The sequence below is a fragment of the Cavia porcellus genome, unplaced genomic scaffold (assembly GCF_034190915.1).
Source record: "Cavia porcellus strain 051 isolate PalLab524CR breed Dunkin Hartley unplaced genomic scaffold, mCavPor4.1 scaffold_16, whole genome shotgun sequence".
Classification (NCBI taxonomy): Eukaryota; Metazoa; Chordata; class Mammalia; order Rodentia; family Caviidae; genus Cavia; species Cavia porcellus.
In genome coordinates, this window is record NW_026947499.1 from 7,457,098 (window position 1) to 7,475,975 (window position 18,878).

At 44.2% G+C, this 18,878-nt stretch overlaps 1 protein-coding gene across 4 annotated transcripts in view; it reads right to left on the reverse strand.

The window, feature by feature from the left end:
• Positions 1-7,611: 7,611 nt before the first annotated feature.
• The window catches only part of Kntc1 (kinetochore associated 1), a 75,599-nt gene continuing 64,332 nt past the window's right edge, over positions 7,612-18,878 (reverse strand). For 2 of the 4 annotated variants that reach the window (XM_063225554.1, XM_063225555.1), the window contains 9 exons: positions 18,649-18,740; positions 17,271-17,327; positions 15,095-15,149; positions 14,953-15,016; positions 13,637-13,766; positions 12,145-12,234; positions 11,335-11,480; positions 10,438-10,528; positions 7,985-8,396 (listed from right to left, as the gene is read on the reverse strand). In XM_063225554.1, the coding sequence (XP_063081624.1) occupies positions 8,289-8,396; positions 10,438-10,528; positions 11,335-11,480; positions 12,145-12,234; positions 13,637-13,766; positions 14,953-15,016; positions 15,095-15,149; positions 17,271-17,327; positions 18,649-18,740 (833 nt within the window). In that variant the 3' untranslated portion in view covers positions 7,985-8,288. The other 2 variants (XM_063225556.1, XM_063225557.1) reach the window with 2 other exon arrangements.

Sequence of the window (18,878 nt, forward strand, 5' to 3'; positions counted from 1 at the left end):
GCTTCTAAGAGCTGTCCAGTGCAGAGACAGAAATACTGTGGTGACTGCCAGGGCTGCGGGAGAGTGCATGTGAGCTAAGCACTGAGGACAGGGAACTTGAACAGTCCTGGAGAGGATGTGATGGTTGAACAGCAAAGTGAATGCATTTAAGGCCACCTGGTTTTACATTTTTTTCCTTTGGCTGTATACTGGGGATTGAATCCAGGACCTTCTTACGAGCTACATTCCTTGTCCTTCTTCAGTTTTTATTGTGAAACAGGGTCTTGCTAAATTGTCCAAGCTGGTGCTAAACTTGGGATCCTCCTGCCTCAGCCTCCTGAATGCTGCGATTAAAGGTGTGCATCATGCCCGGCCACTTCTGTTGTTTTAAGCCATCTGCTCAGTGGTAATTTGTTAAGGCAGCCCTGGAAAAGAAATACACAGAGAAGGAGCAGCTAGAGGGAGAATTTTCCCCTTGCCTCTCAAGAGGCTTAAGGGAGGCTTAACCAGGGAGGCTTCTCTGGGATTGCTGAGACATGACCTGAGGGCTTAGTGGGGCCACTGGCTTTTCTTTTTTTTTGAGACAGGGTCTCACCATGTAGCCCAGGTTGGGCTCAAACTTGCAGTGATCTTCCTGCCTCAGCTTCCCGAGTGCTGGGACTACAGCATGCAGCACCAAACTGGGCCTCTTTTCACCGCCTCACAGCCCTTATCACCCCTCGGTATCGACTTCTTCCTTCTCTCTGAAACCCCAGAGTAAAACTGAAAACAGAAAAACCCACCTGTGGTCTTGATTTAACCAAAAGAATGCAACTTCCTGAGAAAAGGTGACTCACCAGCAGTACGTGACAAAGTGGAATTTTTTTCCCTTGTGGTGCTGTGGATTTTGAAGCCACAACCTGCACATGCTGGGTGAGTGTTCCTCCACTGAGCTACTTCCTTAACCTGATGTGCAGAATCCCTGTTCTTACGTGACAAGCTGGGAGAACTGTCACCCTCAGGGCTGCAGTATACAGTGGCTGGTTAAGCATCACTAAAAAGCCTGGTGTGGTACGCACATCTCTGACCCTTGCTACTCAGAAGGCTGAGGCAGGTGGATTGCAAATTTCAGGCCAGCTTGGGGAATTTAGTGAGACTGTCTTGGGATAAAATAAAAAACGGCCAGAACTGTAAGTCAGTGGTAGAGTGCTTGCCGGCTGTGCAAGAGGCCCTAGGTTTGATCATACACACACACACACACACACACACACACACACACACACACCCGGAGTCAATAAAGAGAGAGCAGCAAATGTGTTCTTATGCCCCGATGATGAAAGCTTTCCTAGAAATGCTGTCTCCACATGACCAAAACATCGGCAATTGCAGGAGTCATGACATTACAGGGCGCGAAAGAAGAAAAGAAATTCTGAGGATTACCACTTCTCCTTTTCAGGAATGAAATACAGTTTGGTTATGAGTCATGTATCTTTCTAAGACTTAAAAAACAATCCAGTCTCTATAAAGAGCATTGGTTTTGTTTTCTTTTCTGAGACAGGATCTCGATGTGTAATTCAGGCTGAGCTTGAGCTCACTATGTGACCCAGGCTGGCCTCAGACGCATGGTGATTGTCCTGTCTCAGTCTCCCAAATGACAACCGTGTACCACCATGCCCAGTTTATATAAAAACACTGGAAAAAACAAATTGGTAATAATCTTGGTTTTGAAGTGACACCATTTCTGTTTTTTTCTGTTATTTTGTTGGTTACAAAGAATACCCTCATGCTTCATGGAGTATGCGTGATTCTATGAGTCTCTCTGATAGATCACAGAATGTGGATAGCAAGTACAAAGCTGTGAATTAGCTAGGCAAAGAGAGAATGGAAAAAAGATTTGAAAATCCAGATACAGGCACAGTCCTGTCCCTCTGGGGCCTGCTCCCATGGGCTGCCAGATGGGGCATGGCCTCCTCCTCCAAGACAGGGCACCAAAAATGATGCAGGGCCTATGGAATCCCTGGGACCCTGGCCACACACACACAGAGCCTCGCAGGGATCCAATGGGTCACACAGCGTAGATGCAGGGCATGACAGGCGGCAGAAACTGAGCGTCCTTTCTCACTGGACGAGGTTTTGCATCCCTGGGAGGAGGAAGAACATATTCCTGGTCACTTTCTCCTCCAAGCAGTCATGCAAGTATCAGGAATGAAAACAGAGCTCTCAGCCTGCCCAAAGGCATGACAGATGGACAGAGACTCGAGTCTTTTTGTTTTTTGTCTTTTTCATTTTTATCGGTACCAGGGATTGAACTCATGACCACCTGCTTGCCAGGCAGGTGCTTATGCTGCTGAGCTAAGCCCCCAGCCCCTGAGTCTTGAAAACCGTACACACAGCGGCCACCCAGGTTGTCACTGCTGACCACCCCCACCCCCGTCTCTCTGTGTCATGAAGTCATGTAGTCCTATCATTTGCTCATATGAGCATAAAACATTCAAGGAGGAATTTTATCCTACAAATGGGCCGCTTAAATTCTTTTTCTTTTAAGCCAGAGATCAAACTCTACCTTGAGTTTGCCAGGCAGGCATTACAGCACTGAGCTAAATCCCTGGCCCAGCTTAAATTCTTTAATTTCATCCCCCAACCCCCCCAGGGCTCAGGATTGAACCCAGGACCTATATATTGAACCACATCCCCAGTTTTTAAAGAATATACTTATTATTTTTTGAGAAAGTCTCATTACGTAGTCCAGACTGGCCTTGAACCCGCTATATAGCCCAGACTGCCACAGATTCATGGTGATCCTCCTGCCTCGGCTCATCCAGTGCTTTTTTTTTTTTTAGTCAAGGTCTTGCCATGTAGTTCAGGATGGCCTCAAGCTTGCAGCACTACTCCCGCCTCAGGCTGTCGAATGCTGGGACCACAAGGCTGTGCCACCATGCCAGGTCTGATTCTTCTTTTTGAGACAAGGTCTTATTAAACTACTGGCTTGCCCTGGCTGGAATTGAACTGCTGACCTCCAGAGTGCTGGGATAATACGGGAGGATCACCATGCCTGGCTAATTTCATAAATACATGTAGGAGCTGCCTATTTGCCTGACACCCTCCAGGGTTTGGAGATACAAAGAATGAACCCCCAAATAAGGTGCCTGATGGAAAGCAGTTCATAGCCTAGTGAGATAGCCCGCAGCAAGTGAGGGGATTGCTTTGGATTGCGTAGGAAACTTGAGGTGCAGGAAGCTGGGGTGGGGCTGTAGCCAGGCAGAGCAGAGGGGCTGGAAAGGCGGGTGGGGCTGGCGTGCCCACCCCTCTTGCGCCACTTAGGAGTGGGCCGGAAGTGATGCTCAGATTTTAGACTCAGGGCTTGTGAAATATCTGACTCTTTGCAGCCAGGAGCTTCTGCGTGGACTCCTCCATGCCACCTGCTGTGGAAGCATAAGCTGGCAACCTGGGCCTTCAGCGGAACAAAGTGGGAGCCCGTGACAAGTCCTGGCTACATGTGGAGAAAATACATCACAGCAGGAGAGTAGAGAATGAGCAGAACACACAGGGTATTTTTTTTTTTTTTGTCTTTTTTGTTTTTATCGGTACCAGGGATCGAACTCACAACCGCCTGCTTGCAAGGCAGGCGCTTATGACGCTGAGCTAAATCGCCAGCCTCTGGTTTTGACTTACGTGTACACAGGCCCGCTGTGAATGCTGTGTCCAGTTAGAGGCGTACAATGACATTTCATTTGTAACAGAGAAAAAAAATCCACTAAAAGGATATTCAGTTAGAAAACAGCTGAGATCTTTACTAAAAATTTGTTGTCAACAAAAAGTACACAGCATGGTTGCATGGGAGATGAGAATGGAATAATAAAAATAATGAAAAAATAATAAAAATAATGATTAGAGATAATGCAAACATAAAATATGACAAGAATAATCCTGGCCATCTGCACATTTAAACTTGTAATTATGCTTCAAAAACAAACACAAATTGCCCCTGGGTTAGGCCTGTAATCCCAGCATGGGGGAGGCTGAGGCAGGAGGATTGCTGCAAGCTTGAGGCCAGCCCGGGCTACATAGCCAGACCTTGTCTCAAAAACAAACAAACAATCAAGCAAAATGTGACCTATCTGGCATACTAAAAGCAATTCCTCTGCCCCACGGGGGCTTTTTTTCTGCAGGAGGAAACCAACATTAGGATGGGTAGCAGGTACTTTGACTCAGCATGACGCAGTGATGCCTGGACACCGCTTTCCACTCGTGATGTCCAGTGCCACTGCTTGATCTCTTCCGTCCTTTGCGGATTTATAAATAAGAACACACTCCACTTGTGATTTCATTTTAACATTTGGTTTCCCTAAGGCTCAACCACACAAATATCCAGGAGGTACCAGTGCGCACAGGGAACTGCCGCTCTCACCTGTCAGATTAAAATCAGACGGCAGCAGGTGAGGCCCAGCGAGGGATGGTTGGGGCAGCCTTCCTCTCTTGGGAGGAGGGGCCTTCTGCAGGGCGAACCGCTTGGTACTACACATCGACCTCCGCCTCAAAAATGTCCTGTCCTTTAAAAACAAAACCAAAATGCCCCATCCTTATAGTGGGCCTGGCAAATCTGTTCCTGGGAACGCATCTTAAAGGAATTATTTCCAAGCTTGGAAAAGGCCTAGTAAAAAAGTATTAGTGAGGTCCAAATATCCATAATAGTAAATATTTAATGGACACCCAGCAGCCAAAATGACCTAGGGTTTATATTTCTATTTTTTGGTGCTGGGATTTAAACTCAGAACCTTGCACTTGCCATGCAAGCACTTGTGCCATTGAACTACATGCCCAGCTGACCTAGGGTTTTGAGGGCCCTACATCTTTTTTTTTTTTTTTAAATTTAAATTTAACTTTCTTTCTTTCTTTTTTTTTTTTTTTTTGAGACAGGGCCTCACTGTGTAGCCCAGGCTGGCCTTGAACTGTAAGCAATCCTCCTGCCTGAGTTTCCTAAGTGCCAAATTTGCCACTGGTCTGGCTCGGGTCCTATCCTAACAAGAGACCGTCAGAGAGAGTCTATTATCCTCATGTTATGGATAAGAAAACGAGCTCAGAGAGATTAAGCAGCCCCACCTAACTCATAAACCTAAATATAGATGCAGAAATGCGAGCCAAACCTGCCTGGCTCTGAACCCAGTGGTCCTGTTACAGTAGGAATCACCATAAAGTGCAACCATTAAAAACAACACTTTCGGGGTGGGGTGGGGTGGAGAGCTGGGAGGGCAGCCCAGCAGTAGAGCTCTTGCCTAGCACATGTAAGGCCCGAGGCTCAGTCCCTAGTACTGAAAACAATTTGTAACAGTGCTGAAGAGTATCAAATACAGAATTGCATATGCAGTGGGATTATCACTTTATAAAACCATAAAAACAATGATGCACAGAAATCAACAAAATATAACCTGCCCAAGGGGGTAATCATGTATTTGTATTTTCTGTATATGTCTTACCCATTTCTTTTTCAAACTTCTAACAAAAAGTATACTGTGGTTGGATGCAGCGACACATGCCTGTAATCCCAGCACTTGGGAGGCCGAGGGAGAAGAATCACTGTGAGTTCGAGGCCAACCTGGGCTACAAAGTGAATTTGAGGCCAGTCTGAACTACGGAGCAAGTTACTGTTTCAAAAAACAATAAAAAGAGAAAAAGTATAGTGACCCTAAGTTTTGTTCTTTTTTTGGGGGGGGCAGGGGGTATCAGGGATCAAACTCATGACCCTGCACTTAGCAGGCAAGCATTTGCACCACTGAGCTAAATCCCTGTTCCTGCATTTTAAAAGACATTTTTAAAATTCCTAATAAAAACTCTCTCAACTGTGAGAACAGTGTACTGGGTAAAATTTCCCTCCCTCACCAAATCTCCATTCCAGAGGAATGAGCGATGGGTTCTGTGTGACCCTCCAGATAACCTTACCCACATTTTACTGTTTTCCAAGCTTTACTGACTCACAATTTATAGGTTACTATACTCCGCCAGCAACGGCTGAACCCAGGAGCTATGCACTGAGCTACATCTCCTGCACTTCTTTAAGACACGGTCTAGCCAAGTTATCCAGGCTAGGCTCACACTTAAGATCCTCCTGCCTCAGCCTCCCAGTGTAGAACATGCCATTGTACCTGGCTAAACTTAGCTGCTTGTGCAGTGGGTAAGCCTGCTGCTGCGGGTGGGGCTGTTCTTCCTGTGGCTGAGGCAGGGCAGCTCTTACTTGCTAAGCAGGCCCTCACCTGGGCCCTGGTTTGAGAGTCCTTTGTGGGTTTCTCCATCTGTGCCCATTTGGGTTCACAGCTTTCTGGCTTCTTGAGATCCAGGTCTGGGACACTAAAGGTCAAAAGGAAACCCTCTTCCTCTGCCTATATGCAGGGTTTATAGTTGTATTTAGCAAGAGAAACAGCAAAACAGATGTCTATTCCATTCCCTGATTCTGCTTTTTTGTCTTTTTGAGATAGGGTCTCACCATGCAGTTCAGGCTGGCCTTGAACTCACAATGATCCTCCCATCTCAGCATCCAAGTGCAGTGACCACAGGCGTGCACCACTGTACCCAGCATTTTAGCTCCCTTTTTTTTCCCACTCCAGCTCTTTAAAAAACCTTTTGAGACAAGGTCTTGCTACATTACCCAGGACAGGGTGATGACACATACCTGTAATCCCAGCACTTGGGGGACTGAGGTAGGAGAATCACCATGAATTTGAGGCCAGCCTGAGCTACACAGTGAATTTAAGGCCTACCTGAATTACAGAGTGAGATCCTGTCTCAAAAAACAAAACAAAACAAATTAAAAATGTACCTTGGCTGGCCTTGAGCTTGGGAACCCCCGTTTCAGCTTTCCATGTAGTTGGGATTCCAGGTGTGATCTCCCTCCAGCTAGGCTGCCCAGCATGGATCCACCTGTGTGTCCCTGTGCCTGACTTATTCCCTGATAGAGGATGCAGCTCATAACACATTAAGATTCCCAAAGGAGGCAGAACAGTTACCCTCAGGGACAAATGTCCAGTGACAAATGGATGGGTTAGGGGTAACCAGCAAACTGGACTTCCAAACAGCTGCTTATACTGAAAAAGAGAAACGATGGCACCATAATCATCAGAAAGAGCAGAAATAAAGGCATGGCATTTTGGGATTTCTCCTTTCTTTTGTCCCCAATGTTGGGACCGCACATTTTCCAGCAGAAGTAGCCTTCCACTTCCCAGTCAGTCCTCTGGTCTTCCCACTTTGGCGGAACTTAAATCCTCTCAGGTGAATCATTCCGTCACAGTTGTCACTGTCACATCCCTTCCTCAACCATCACCTCCATTCTCTTATTTCCCCGCCCATAGGCATTGTCCTGGGAAAGCCCCGCCTTGTGGTGCCCACCCCACCGCTCCCCAGCTCTGATTCCATCCTTGCTGGGCCCCAGCCCAGGAAGCACAAGCAGAAACCACTTCTATCCCGGCTGGTGGCTGAGGGTGGCTGGACTTCTGTGTGCACGATGGTCGTGGCAACTGCAGTCTCTGAGGCCCATTCTGCTCCCTCTACTCTCTCGGGCCCTGGCACAATCTCCCTCCAGCTCGGCTGCCCAGCGTGGATCCACCTGTCCGACCACTGACCAAAGCCCGCCACAACTAACACAATACAAACACTGACTGCGGCTGGTGCGCAAAAGCTTGATGTTTATTCTTATACATGCAGGAAAGAGGATTTAAGCACATGGCGGCTTTCTTAAGGCAAGAACAGACTATGTTTACATTGTTCTCCTCATGGACGGGACAGAAAATGAAGTATTTATCAATTATACAGGCAACTGGCAATGAAAGTGTTAACTCAGCATACAAATCCTTTATTGGATAATTATATTAATATTGGGCATTTTTAGTTATTCTTGTGGGTAGCTAGTGCATATAGATTACACAATTTTAAAACTATAATAAATACGGTCAGTTAGTAGCAAACTCCAAGCTTTCTCTTGTCACTTTTAAAAAAGGCTTGATGATTTACTATAATCCATTAAGGAACATCTAAATGGGAAAAAAACAAGGAAATATTTTATGAGTATCAGGTGTTTTTTTTTACACTTTTTTTTTCTTTTTCTTTTTATTGTTACCGGCGATCGAATTCCTGACCGCCTGCTTGCAAGGCAGGTGCTTATGCTGCTGAGCTAAATCTCAAGCCCCTGAGTATCAGTTTTTAAAAGAGAAAATGGTCAGATAACCTATACAACTTGAGAATAAACTATAGTGGTAAAATTAATTGTTATTTTAGGCAGATATGACTAAAAAGAAACATTTTTCTTTTTTTGGTCTTTTTGAGACAGGGTCTCACTATGCAGTTTAGGCTGGCCTTGGGCTCACTTTGTAGCTCAGGCTGGTCTTGAACTTGCAACGATCCTCCTGACTTAGCTTCCTGAGTGCTGGGATTACAGGTGTACACCACCACGCCTGGCAGAAGAAACATTTTAAAGGCTGAAAATCTGTATCAGATGTATCCTCCCCACCCCCACCCCTTTTCAGTATTTTTTTTCAAAACAGTAATCTTCCAGGTGTGGTGGTGCATGCTTGTAATCTCAGTACTCTAGAGGCTGGGGCAAAAGGCTGCTTTGAGTTTGAGGCCAGACTGGGCTACACAGTGAGAACCTATCTCAAAAACCAAACCAAACAATCTCAAAAAACAGTAACATTATGTAGTTAACTGGAAGTGAACATTTGTCAGTTCTTTATTTGAATTAATTGATTTTTTTTTTTTTTTGAGGCAGGGTCTTACTATGTAATTCTAGCCTGACCTTGAACTCACTATACAGTCCAGGCTGGCCTTAAACTCATGGAGATCCTCCTGCCTGCCTCAGCCTCCTGAGTCTGGGATTACAGGTGTGTGGTCACCACACTTGGCTTAATAAACTTATTTTAATATACCTGATATGAACCAAAGGAGGAAAAGAAACACCATACCTAAATTTACTAAAACTACCAAAACTCAATCAAAGTAAACATTCTTATATTTATATTCAAAATCGGAGAATTATGTACATATTTTATCTATAAAGAAATTAGGATGTATAGCAAAATATTAACAGTAGCCTGGTATAGTGGTGTATGTTGGTAATTCCAGCACTCAGGGAGGCTGAGATAGGAAGACTGCAAGTTCAAATCCAGCATGGATTTAGCAAGACCCTATCTCAAAATAAAAAACATAAAAAGGGCTGGGGATATAGTTCAGTGTGAAGACCCTGGGTTCAATTCCCAGCAGAGTACTGGAGAAAAATAGTTAACAGTGATCTTCTGTCTGAGCAGTGAGATTTCAGAACAGTATACCCTTTTTTTTTCGTATTTCTTCAGGGAACATATATCTCAAATAAACAGAAAAAAATAACCAGACATGGTGGTGCAAGCCTGTAATTCCAGCCACTCAGAAGGCTGAAACAGGAGGATTATAAATTGGAGGCCAAAAAACCAAAGTGGTAGAGTAGTAGCTTAGTATGCACGAGTCCTGAGTTCAATCCTCGTAACACACGGACATAGAATGAAAAGAAATAAAGGCAACAAATACTCAAATGTGACAGTGACCAATACTTTCTGAAATTTAGTTTCTCACTGGCAGCAACTACACTTTACAAGGAATGATGATTCTCAAGAGTCCAGGAGAGGGTGGCAGGTAACGGGCTTGCCTGGGTCAGACACCGCCCAGTGGCACAATTGGAACACAGCCCTGCCCCTTCCTTGTCTTTCACTCCAGGGCTCCGTGATAGAACAAAGGTCGCGCAATTTCAGTCCATGAGGGTTTGCACCGAGGATGATGACCTCTTAAGACGACAAGGGGGCTGAGCAAGCCCTGTGCTAGTGATGTCACAGCCACTGCCCTGCTGCTAGCACAGTGCATCACACCCACCAGGTACAGAGACCTGCTGTGCTGCCAGCTGTGTGAAAGGACAGCGCAAGTAACTATGCTTAATAATAAATGTGCCCCAGGGCGCATACTTAGCATACTTCCCAATCACCATCTTGGTGTACTCCTACTCAGAAACACAAGCTGACCATCGAGCAATTTGTCCAGTTACAGTGGCAGCTGCCACACACACCTGTATTTCCTGTCTCTTTCTTTTCTATTCATTCTCTTTCTTTCCATTCATGCAGCACTGGGAGTAGAACCCAGGGGTCTCTACCAATGAGTTACATCCCTATTCATCTTACTTTTTATTTAAATTGCCCAGGCTGACTGCAAACTGGTGCTCTTCCTTCTGGAGTAGCTGGGATTTCATTGAATGCCTGACCCATACCATGCGGGTTTGTGTAAATGGGGTGAACAGGCTCTGGGATGTTTATATGACTAGTTTCTCAGAATGTGGCCTTAACCAATGCATGACTGTTTATCTTCACACAAGAACGGATTTCTCACCAGAACACCAGGCAAGGTTGGGTCAATTTCAAGACTGCAGAAATATTACAGCATCAGGTTAGAGCCTAAGAAGCTGGCAGCCAGCTTTACCTTCAGGATTTCCCCGGGGGCTGCATCTGGTGGCACAAGCTTCCCACAGTGCTTTGAATACTCACTGATCAAGGCAGATGCTTCATCTACACTGTGGAGAAAGAAAACTGATTGTGAAGACTCCCAGGGTGATAAATGTTTGTTCTTTCCTGCAGGGCTGGCTTCGTAGGTATGCAGATGTTAAAACCCATCAAACCATACACTCCAAATATGTGTGGCTTATGTCTCAATTATACCTCAAAAAATAATACACATCCAAAAAATACTACTACTCATCCATAAACAATAGCACGCAATGACGGCTGCTCAGGAGGAAAACAAGCAGAAGAAATCCATGCGGCTGGGTCTGCAATGCTGGCCCATAGCCTCTCCTGTTTCATGTTCCACGCCCTGCCCAGCTCCGCCCCCAGAAGCTTATTGTTTGTACATTTGTGTAGAAAATCAGCTAGTGGGGCTCTGTAGAGAACGTGTGCCACAGAAGCTCACAGGGCCCTAGCAGGCTCCAAGGAAGCCAGCTGTAACTCTGGCTTAGGCAGATAATGAGACGCCCATTGCAGGGATTTGCACTACGTGGTCTCATAGTCTGATTCCAAGTTCATGCTCTGCACCCTCGGTGACAAGGCAGTTAACTTCTGGGAATGTGCAGTAGTCTCCTGTTCTGAACTCATAATTACAACCAGGTCACTCTGCAACTGTTTTCCCTCCAAATAAAAATCACTATGCAATTCAGGCTGGCCTTGAACTCACTTTGTAGCCCAGGCTGGTCTCGAACTCACAACGATCCTCCCACCTCAGCCTCCCAAGTGCTGGGATTACAGGCATGAGCCACCATGGCCGGCAATAAAAATATACTTTAAGGAAATTCTACAGTGTGTTAATTTTTTCAAATGAACTTACCTTAAGTCACTTGCCAAATAGTTGACTAGCTCAGTGATGTTGTTGGAGTTTATCATGTGCAATTTCAGCACTTGAAAGTATTTTGTCTTTGCCAAAATCCCAAATTCCTTCTTTTTTATGATATTATTCAGAATCAGACTTCTAATCTATAGAACAACAGGTATCATCATATTAAAAGTGTGCTTAGCTCTAAATTCTTTTTGCAATCCTGAAAATTCCTGCAACTGGAAGCTGAACTTTGCATCAACACCAAGCCCCTGTTTGAAGGCGGGAAAGGCTTTGGCCCAGTCTAGCGTGCAGTAAGGAAATGGAAAGCCCCTGCGGTTAAAGGTTTCGGAACTTCCTATGAGGATGATCTGCTTGCAGTTACAACCATTTGCCAGGTGTGGTGGCACATGCCTATAATTTCAGCACTTGGGAAAGTGCTTTAAAAGTACTTCCTGCTTGAGGCAGGAAGACTGACACAAGTTCAAAGCCAGTCTGGGCTATATAGCTTAACATCAGACTAAACTACACAGTGAAATCTTGTCTCAAAAATCAAGAACAAAACAAAACAAAAACCTCAACAAACAAACACCCTTGCATACCCAGTTACAACACTTAAGGATATAAAATTTCCAATGAGCAGAGCAGTAAGTAAGTAAAACAGCCAGGATCCCTGCCTTTTAAAAAAAATCTATTGAGATCTTAATAAAACAACAGTTTTTACCTATTAAACAGCAAGAAAGTCTAGCTAAATTTTACTTTAGAAAGAATAATTATTTTCCAGGACCAAATTTTCACAGAAAAAAAGAGATAAAATTGTCTTACTTGATGTGAAAATCCTGCTAACTGTCCAGAATTCATATGTTCTTCTAATTGCTGTAAAATGATCTGAGGATTGCATGAGCCCAGAAAAGTCTAGAAAAAAAATTAAAACACAACTTTAAAAATGGCTTATTAAGGGGCTGGGGATTTAACTCAGTGGTGTAAGTGCCTGCCTGGCATGCGCAAGGTCCTGAGTTCAATTTCCAGTACTGCAAAAAAAAAAAAAAAAAAAAAAAGGCTTATCAGCATTTGTTGTTCTAACTGCCAAAAGGCATCTATTTTTTTTTTTTTTTTTTTTGGTCTTTTTCCTTTTTATCAGTACCAGGGATCGAACTCACGACTGCCTGCTTTACAAGGCAGGCGCTTATGCCGCTGAGCTAAATCCCCAGCCCCCAAAAGGCATCTATTTAAATACCGAAATGTTAAACAGCAAGGAATGCCGGGCATGGTGGCACACTCCTGTAATCCCAACACTCAGGAGGCCTGAGGCAAGAGGATCATTGCAAGTTCCAGACTAGCCTGGGCTACAAAGTGAGCCCAAGGTCAGCCTGAACTGCATAGTGAGACCCTGTCTCAAAAAGACTAAATAAACAAACAAACAGCAAGGAATGAGTGTATGAATAATCAAGAGGAAAAAAAAAATATCAATAACAAACAAAGATAGTTTGGAGAAAACGTCATTAATAGACTAACACAAAAACTTGCATATTCTATATTTACTTCTATAGATCTCTATGTTCTTCCTTATACTCCTGTGGAAGAAATAACCATAAAACACAAGATGCTAGCCAGAAATGGTGGTGCACGCCTGTAATCCCAGCACTTGTGAGGCTGAGGCAGGAGGATCAAGACCAGGAGTTCGAGATCAGCCTGGGCTACAAAGTGAGCCCAAGTCTGAACTGCACAGAGAGGCCCTGTCACAAAAATACAACAGAAAAGGGGCTGGGGATTCAGCTCGGCAGCATAAGTTCTTGCCTTGCAAGTACATGGTTGTGAGTTCGTTTCCTGGTACTGATAAAAAACAAAACAAAACAAAACAAAATACAACGGAACAAAACAAAATGAAACAAACAAACAAATTATTAAAAATGCTGTGCTCTACCTGTTCTTTATTAAGGAAAAAGAGAGTTATTTTTAAAGTTCCACCTCACAATGCTCACAGCTTCTGGTTAAACACACACATAAACCTGCTGGCTTCTTCTCTCCTCTGAGGAGTGCACAGAGGTAATGGAGGATACCTTCATCTTCTCACTTTACTCTCACAAGCAATTGGTTGTTGTCCGCAGATAAAGTAATCCAAACCTCTCCTGAGAGATGTCCTGGTTGCCTCTCTGCCTGCCTCCTCTGCCTCATTTCCCGCTAACCCACCTCCCACTATACTAATGGATTTGTGCTTCATGGATTTCATGTAAAGAAAATGCAATCTTTTGCAAAGGATGTGCAACCTGAGGACTTCCATTTGCTTGGCAAACCCTGAGGAAAAAGTATGAGGTACCTTAATTTGATGGTTTCTCTTTTCTGAGTGGGGCATGAGCATTAGACAAGCTAATGCAAAAGCCGGAAGCTCTAACTGGATGTACTGCCTGGCAACTCCAATCATGTCGAGATCATCTGAAACTGGACATCTTTGAAAGAATGCATTAATTATTAACAACCTGTCAGATTCACTACATTATATTGACCTTTCTAGCTTTTTGTAGTCTAGGCTTTCAGTAATTTAAAATACCAGAGTGCTTAATAATGAGTAACTCAAGCTTGGGCATGGTGGTTTATGCCTGTAATCCCAGGAGTCAGGAGGCTGAGGCAGGAGGATCACTATGAGTTCAAGGCCAATCTGGGCTACAATGTGAGTCCACGGCCAGCCTAAACTTCATACTGAAACTCTGTCTCAAAAAGACAAAAATAAAGTGACTCAGATCTTTGATGACATCTACCTAGAATAAAAGAATCTACCGATAGCACACAGACTACTCTTTGTTACCAGGATTAAATGTGGAAGCCTACAAATGCGTAAAATCAATTCTTAGAAGAGTCAAAGTCTATGAGACAAGGCTGTAGTATTCTCAAGACTGAGGAGTCACAAAAGGCACTTAACACTTATACCAATAGAGAATGGTTAGTGAATATCAGTTTAGTAGGAAACTGGAAGGCAGACAGTGTAAAAAAACAAATATTTTGCTATAAGAACAAGTGATGAAGCTGGGCGTGGTGGCACAAGTGTGTAACCCCAGCACTCAGGAAGATGGCTGTAAGTTTGAGGTCAGCCTGAACTACACAGTGAGACCCTGCCTCAAAAAAAAAAAAAAAAAAACAACCCAAAAATAAACAAAGAGAGCAGCAATAATTAATAATAAAAGTTATAATGATGCACTATAAAATTGTCGGCATCATACGCTAGCCCTCTGAAGCCATGAATGAGTAGGGCAAGACCCTGCATGTAAGCACCATGATCCTGCAACAGCTGAGCGGGTAACTGAGAGCAACTGTGTGGCTGTTGGGTGGGCAACGCAGATGGCACAGGAGTGCTGCTCAAAGGGGCAAGTGACAGCTGAGAGTAAGTGCGAGCCTCATCATGCACTAACAGCAGTGTGCAATCCAAAACTTAGAGGAGACCATAGAAGCAAAACCACAGACGGGTGTATGTGTGCGCTGTGCTCACAGAGGTGTGTGTGTGTGTGTGTGTGTGTGTGCACGCGTGCATTGTGCTCAGAGGTGTGTTTGTGTGTCTGCTGTGCTCATATAGGTATCTACCAGAAAAGCACCTTGTAAACAACAGATTTTACTTCTAGGTAGAACAAGCATTTTACTTACTCTAGGACAGCGATGAGACTCTTACAGCAGTCTGCTATCTGACTGGGCCTTAAAGGACAAGAGGCTGAAAAGGAAAAACAGTGCTACACATAGGGCTCAGCTACAACACGCTTTGCTGGTCCTGGGGTGGACAGGAAAGTACCTGAGAGCAGAGGAATCTGTATCACATGCTGCCAAGCTTTGCTGAAGTAGGGAACCTGCAGAAACAAGCACAGTAAAGAATTTAGGTCTGGGGTATTAGGAAATCCTGGAACCATATGTTTAAAGGTTATAGTTTGGATGTTAAGACCAAAATCATACTGGTATTCCTTTGAGATGGTTAAGATTCTAGGAAATTTTTCTCCTAACCATACACTTCAGGACCTTTTTATCAGCCTTGATGATTTATTGTTGTTACCCTAGATACAAAATGCCAGAGCTCAATTCAGAAAACAAAGTTCATGCTAATCCTATTATGTGCCAGTCCAGATGCCAGGGCCCTAACAGGAGGAAGAAGATGAGAGAATTTCAAGAAAATGAGTTTGGGCAAGGTATGGTGGTGCATGCTGTAATCCCAACAATTGGGAGGTTGAGGCAGGAGAACTGTTTACAAGTCTGAGTCCAGCCTGGGCTACAAAGTGAGCCCAAGGCCAGGCTGAACTACATAGTGAGACCTTGTCTCAAAAAAGACAAAACAAAACAAAACAAAAAAGTTTGAAAAGAAGACCAACAGAGGAATGGTTAAAAAACTTATGGTATATTTTCCTCTGTAATATGAGGAATAACTAAGAATTAAAAATAAGGAGGAGGGGCTGGGGATTTAGTGCAACGACATAAGTGCCTGCCTGGTGAGCATGATGTCATGAGTTCGATCCCCAGTACAAAAAAAAAAAAAAAAAGTAGAGGGGCTGAGGATGGAGCTCAGTGGAGAGAGCTTACGTGGCATATATGTGGTGTAAGACCTACATTGCCCAGCATTGCCAAAATAAATAAAATAAATTTAAATAATGAGACATTCAAGAGGCTAAACATCAACTCCCAAGAGCCTATGATCCCAATCCTGAGTATATACGCAAAGAAAATACATGTCCACATAAAATCCTGTCTAGCATGTCCAGAGCAGCATCATTCATAAAAACGGAAAGTAGAACCCTAAGCTCCTCCCAACTGCTGCGTGGGTAAACCCAATGTGGTGGCTGCCCCCCTGGACCCTCAGGCCTGCATCCATGCAGCATTAGCTGCCTGCTGCACACATCCAGCTGTTTTGGGCCATTATCTCCTCAACAGTCCGGCACCACAAAGTGGCAGCGTCAGAATTGTGGCAGATATTTGTAGTACGGGGGAGATGAGCACAGGCTCCATGCAAACTTGATGCGATTTCATATGAAGGACTTGATGTGGGAAGGTTTTGGGATCTGCAGGGTGGTGGTAGCACCCTAAAACCCATGCTCCACGAGTACCAAGCATCAACTGCACTACTATACACTACTATGTAGCGTTATGTTGAGTGAAGGAAGCACAAAGGCCTGCATATTCCACTGGTAAGCTATGTCTGGAACAGATAAGCCTGTACAATGACAGAAGATGAGTGGCTCCAGGCCTGCGGGGAGGGCCCAGTGGAGGATGACTGCCAGTGGATTTTCTTTTAGGGGTAAGGAAAGTGTGCCAGTATTCCATAATGGTTGTGGTTACCCAACTTTCTGGGTATACCAAAAACCACTTGAGTACATACTTTAAAAGGGTGAATTTTACCAGAATAGTCTCCCAGGTCACCCCCCAGTAGCTTGTCTAGAATGTGACTGCATATATGTTTACAAAAAAAAAATTTTTATACACACACACACATACACTCACAAATACTCATAACTACATGCTTGCATGACAGGAAGGCTCTAGAAGGATGCATAGGAAACCAGTGTTACCTTTGAGGAGTTAACGAAGAGAAACATAAAAGAGAATTTATTTACCATACTTTCTACACTATTCTAACTTATTAAACTGGGAATAAATTACCTGTGTGTGTAGATAGTGATTAAATGTGTACACATCTTGTGGAGTTGAGAAAAGACACAGGCTCTGACTTCAGAGGCCGCCCAGGGTTAGGAGGGGCTGCGCAGGGTGTAATTAAGATGAACCATACTGTGGTGGATGGTACTGCAGAGCCAAGGGTTTTGAGAGCATGAATGAAACAGAGCAGAGTCTCCAGGAGGTGGGACGTGAACAGTGGCCTGCAATGGACCCATTTCGTCCTTTACTGAGGGGCTGACCACTCCTTTGAAGGTCACAAGTCAGCGAGGGTAAAGAGTAAGTTCAATGAATTACTTTAAACAGCTACGTACCTGCCACAATGAATGGATACTAGAAATGGCTGTTAGAACTTTCCTTAGGTAAGGAATCTGTAAAAATAAACAAATAAATAAGTTCTAAAGGCCACCGCAATGGAGTTTCAATGTGCAATGTTGGATGATGATGATTTTGATACAGAGCAGAGAACCTGAATGAGCTTGGGAGGGGGAGGTTCCAAGCCAAAATGGTTTCCTTTTTTTTTTTTTTTAAATTGGTACCGGGGATCGAACTCACAACCACCTGCTTACCGATAAGGCAGATGCTTATCTTTTTCATTTTTATCGGTACCAGGGATCGAACTCATAACCGCCTGCTTGCAAGGCAGGTGCTTATGCCGCTGAGCTAAATCTCCAGCCCCATACTAGGTACTTCTTAAAAACTCCCATATAAACTTATCATTAGAGAAGTCACTAACAAATTGTTAGTATGTAATTTGATGAGTTTTCACAAAGTAAACACTGCTACGTGAAGAATTTACTTCTTTCCTTTTTTTTTTTTTTTTTTTTAGGAAAGCCACAATCGTTACGATATCGCATATTATTTTCCTCTAAATAGTTTCTCAGGCTACCGGCCCAGGCTTGCAAAGTCAAACATAAATGTCAGTTGCTTCCTTACTTCAGTTATTATCACCTCAGTCTGTATTGCTTACTGGGGGTGGGGTGGGGCGCGTGCACACGAGGCAAACGTGGGTTTGTTGCCGCTTCTCCCCGTCTGGCAGGGCTTCTGTCCCTGGTTTTCTTATTTTTGCTGGATTCCTGAATTATCTCTCTCCATGGGTTTCAAGTCTCAGTTCAGATCTTTCCTGTGATCGTGGCACCCACCTCTCTCCTCCTTTTCTTCCTCTTGTGGCTGTATTCCAGGGTCTGACACAAAACTTGGGAAAGGTTCTTTCCCTGCCGCTCATCACTCTGCCATTTTCCCAAAAGTCCTCAAAATATTGGATTCTTGTGCTTCAAAAGGAACGTTTCTAGAAGGTCACCTTCTTGTTGGGTATGGCGGTGTACCCGTCATCCCCACTACGTGGAAGGCCTATGCAGGACTGCAATCTGAGAGCAGCCTGGGCAACTGAGTGAAGCTGTTTTGAAATAAAAAGGGCTGAGGATCTAGCTCAGTGGTTCAATTCCCAGTACATCTGTTTAAGAAAAACTATTTCCCATGAGAATTACTATATACAGTTTCACTTGCAGGTTTATAAATATTAAAAAGGCTGTGGGTGTTTGCACTTTCTCTGGCTAACACCAGGCCCTCTCAGGTCTGGCAGGAACTCAGGGCCTGTGGATGTTTCCAGCACCCACCTGCTCAGCAACAAGTGCAACTTCCAACCTGTAGGGGAGTTAGCACAAGGCTCAAGGGATCCTCAGGCTCACTTACCATGTTGAAGCCAAGAAGCTTTTGCAAGAGTCCATTCCAAAGCTGCAGGTCATAGATTTTGTATTCTAAACAGAGCTCCGCCACCAATCTTACTACCTGAAGCCAAAAACAAAGAACATAAAATCACTCTCTTGTTTCAAGACACCAGTAAATCCAACAATCTCTGGAAAAGGTAGGGCAGCTTAAAACAAAATCTGCACATAAACCACAAGGCCTTCAATAAAGGCCTC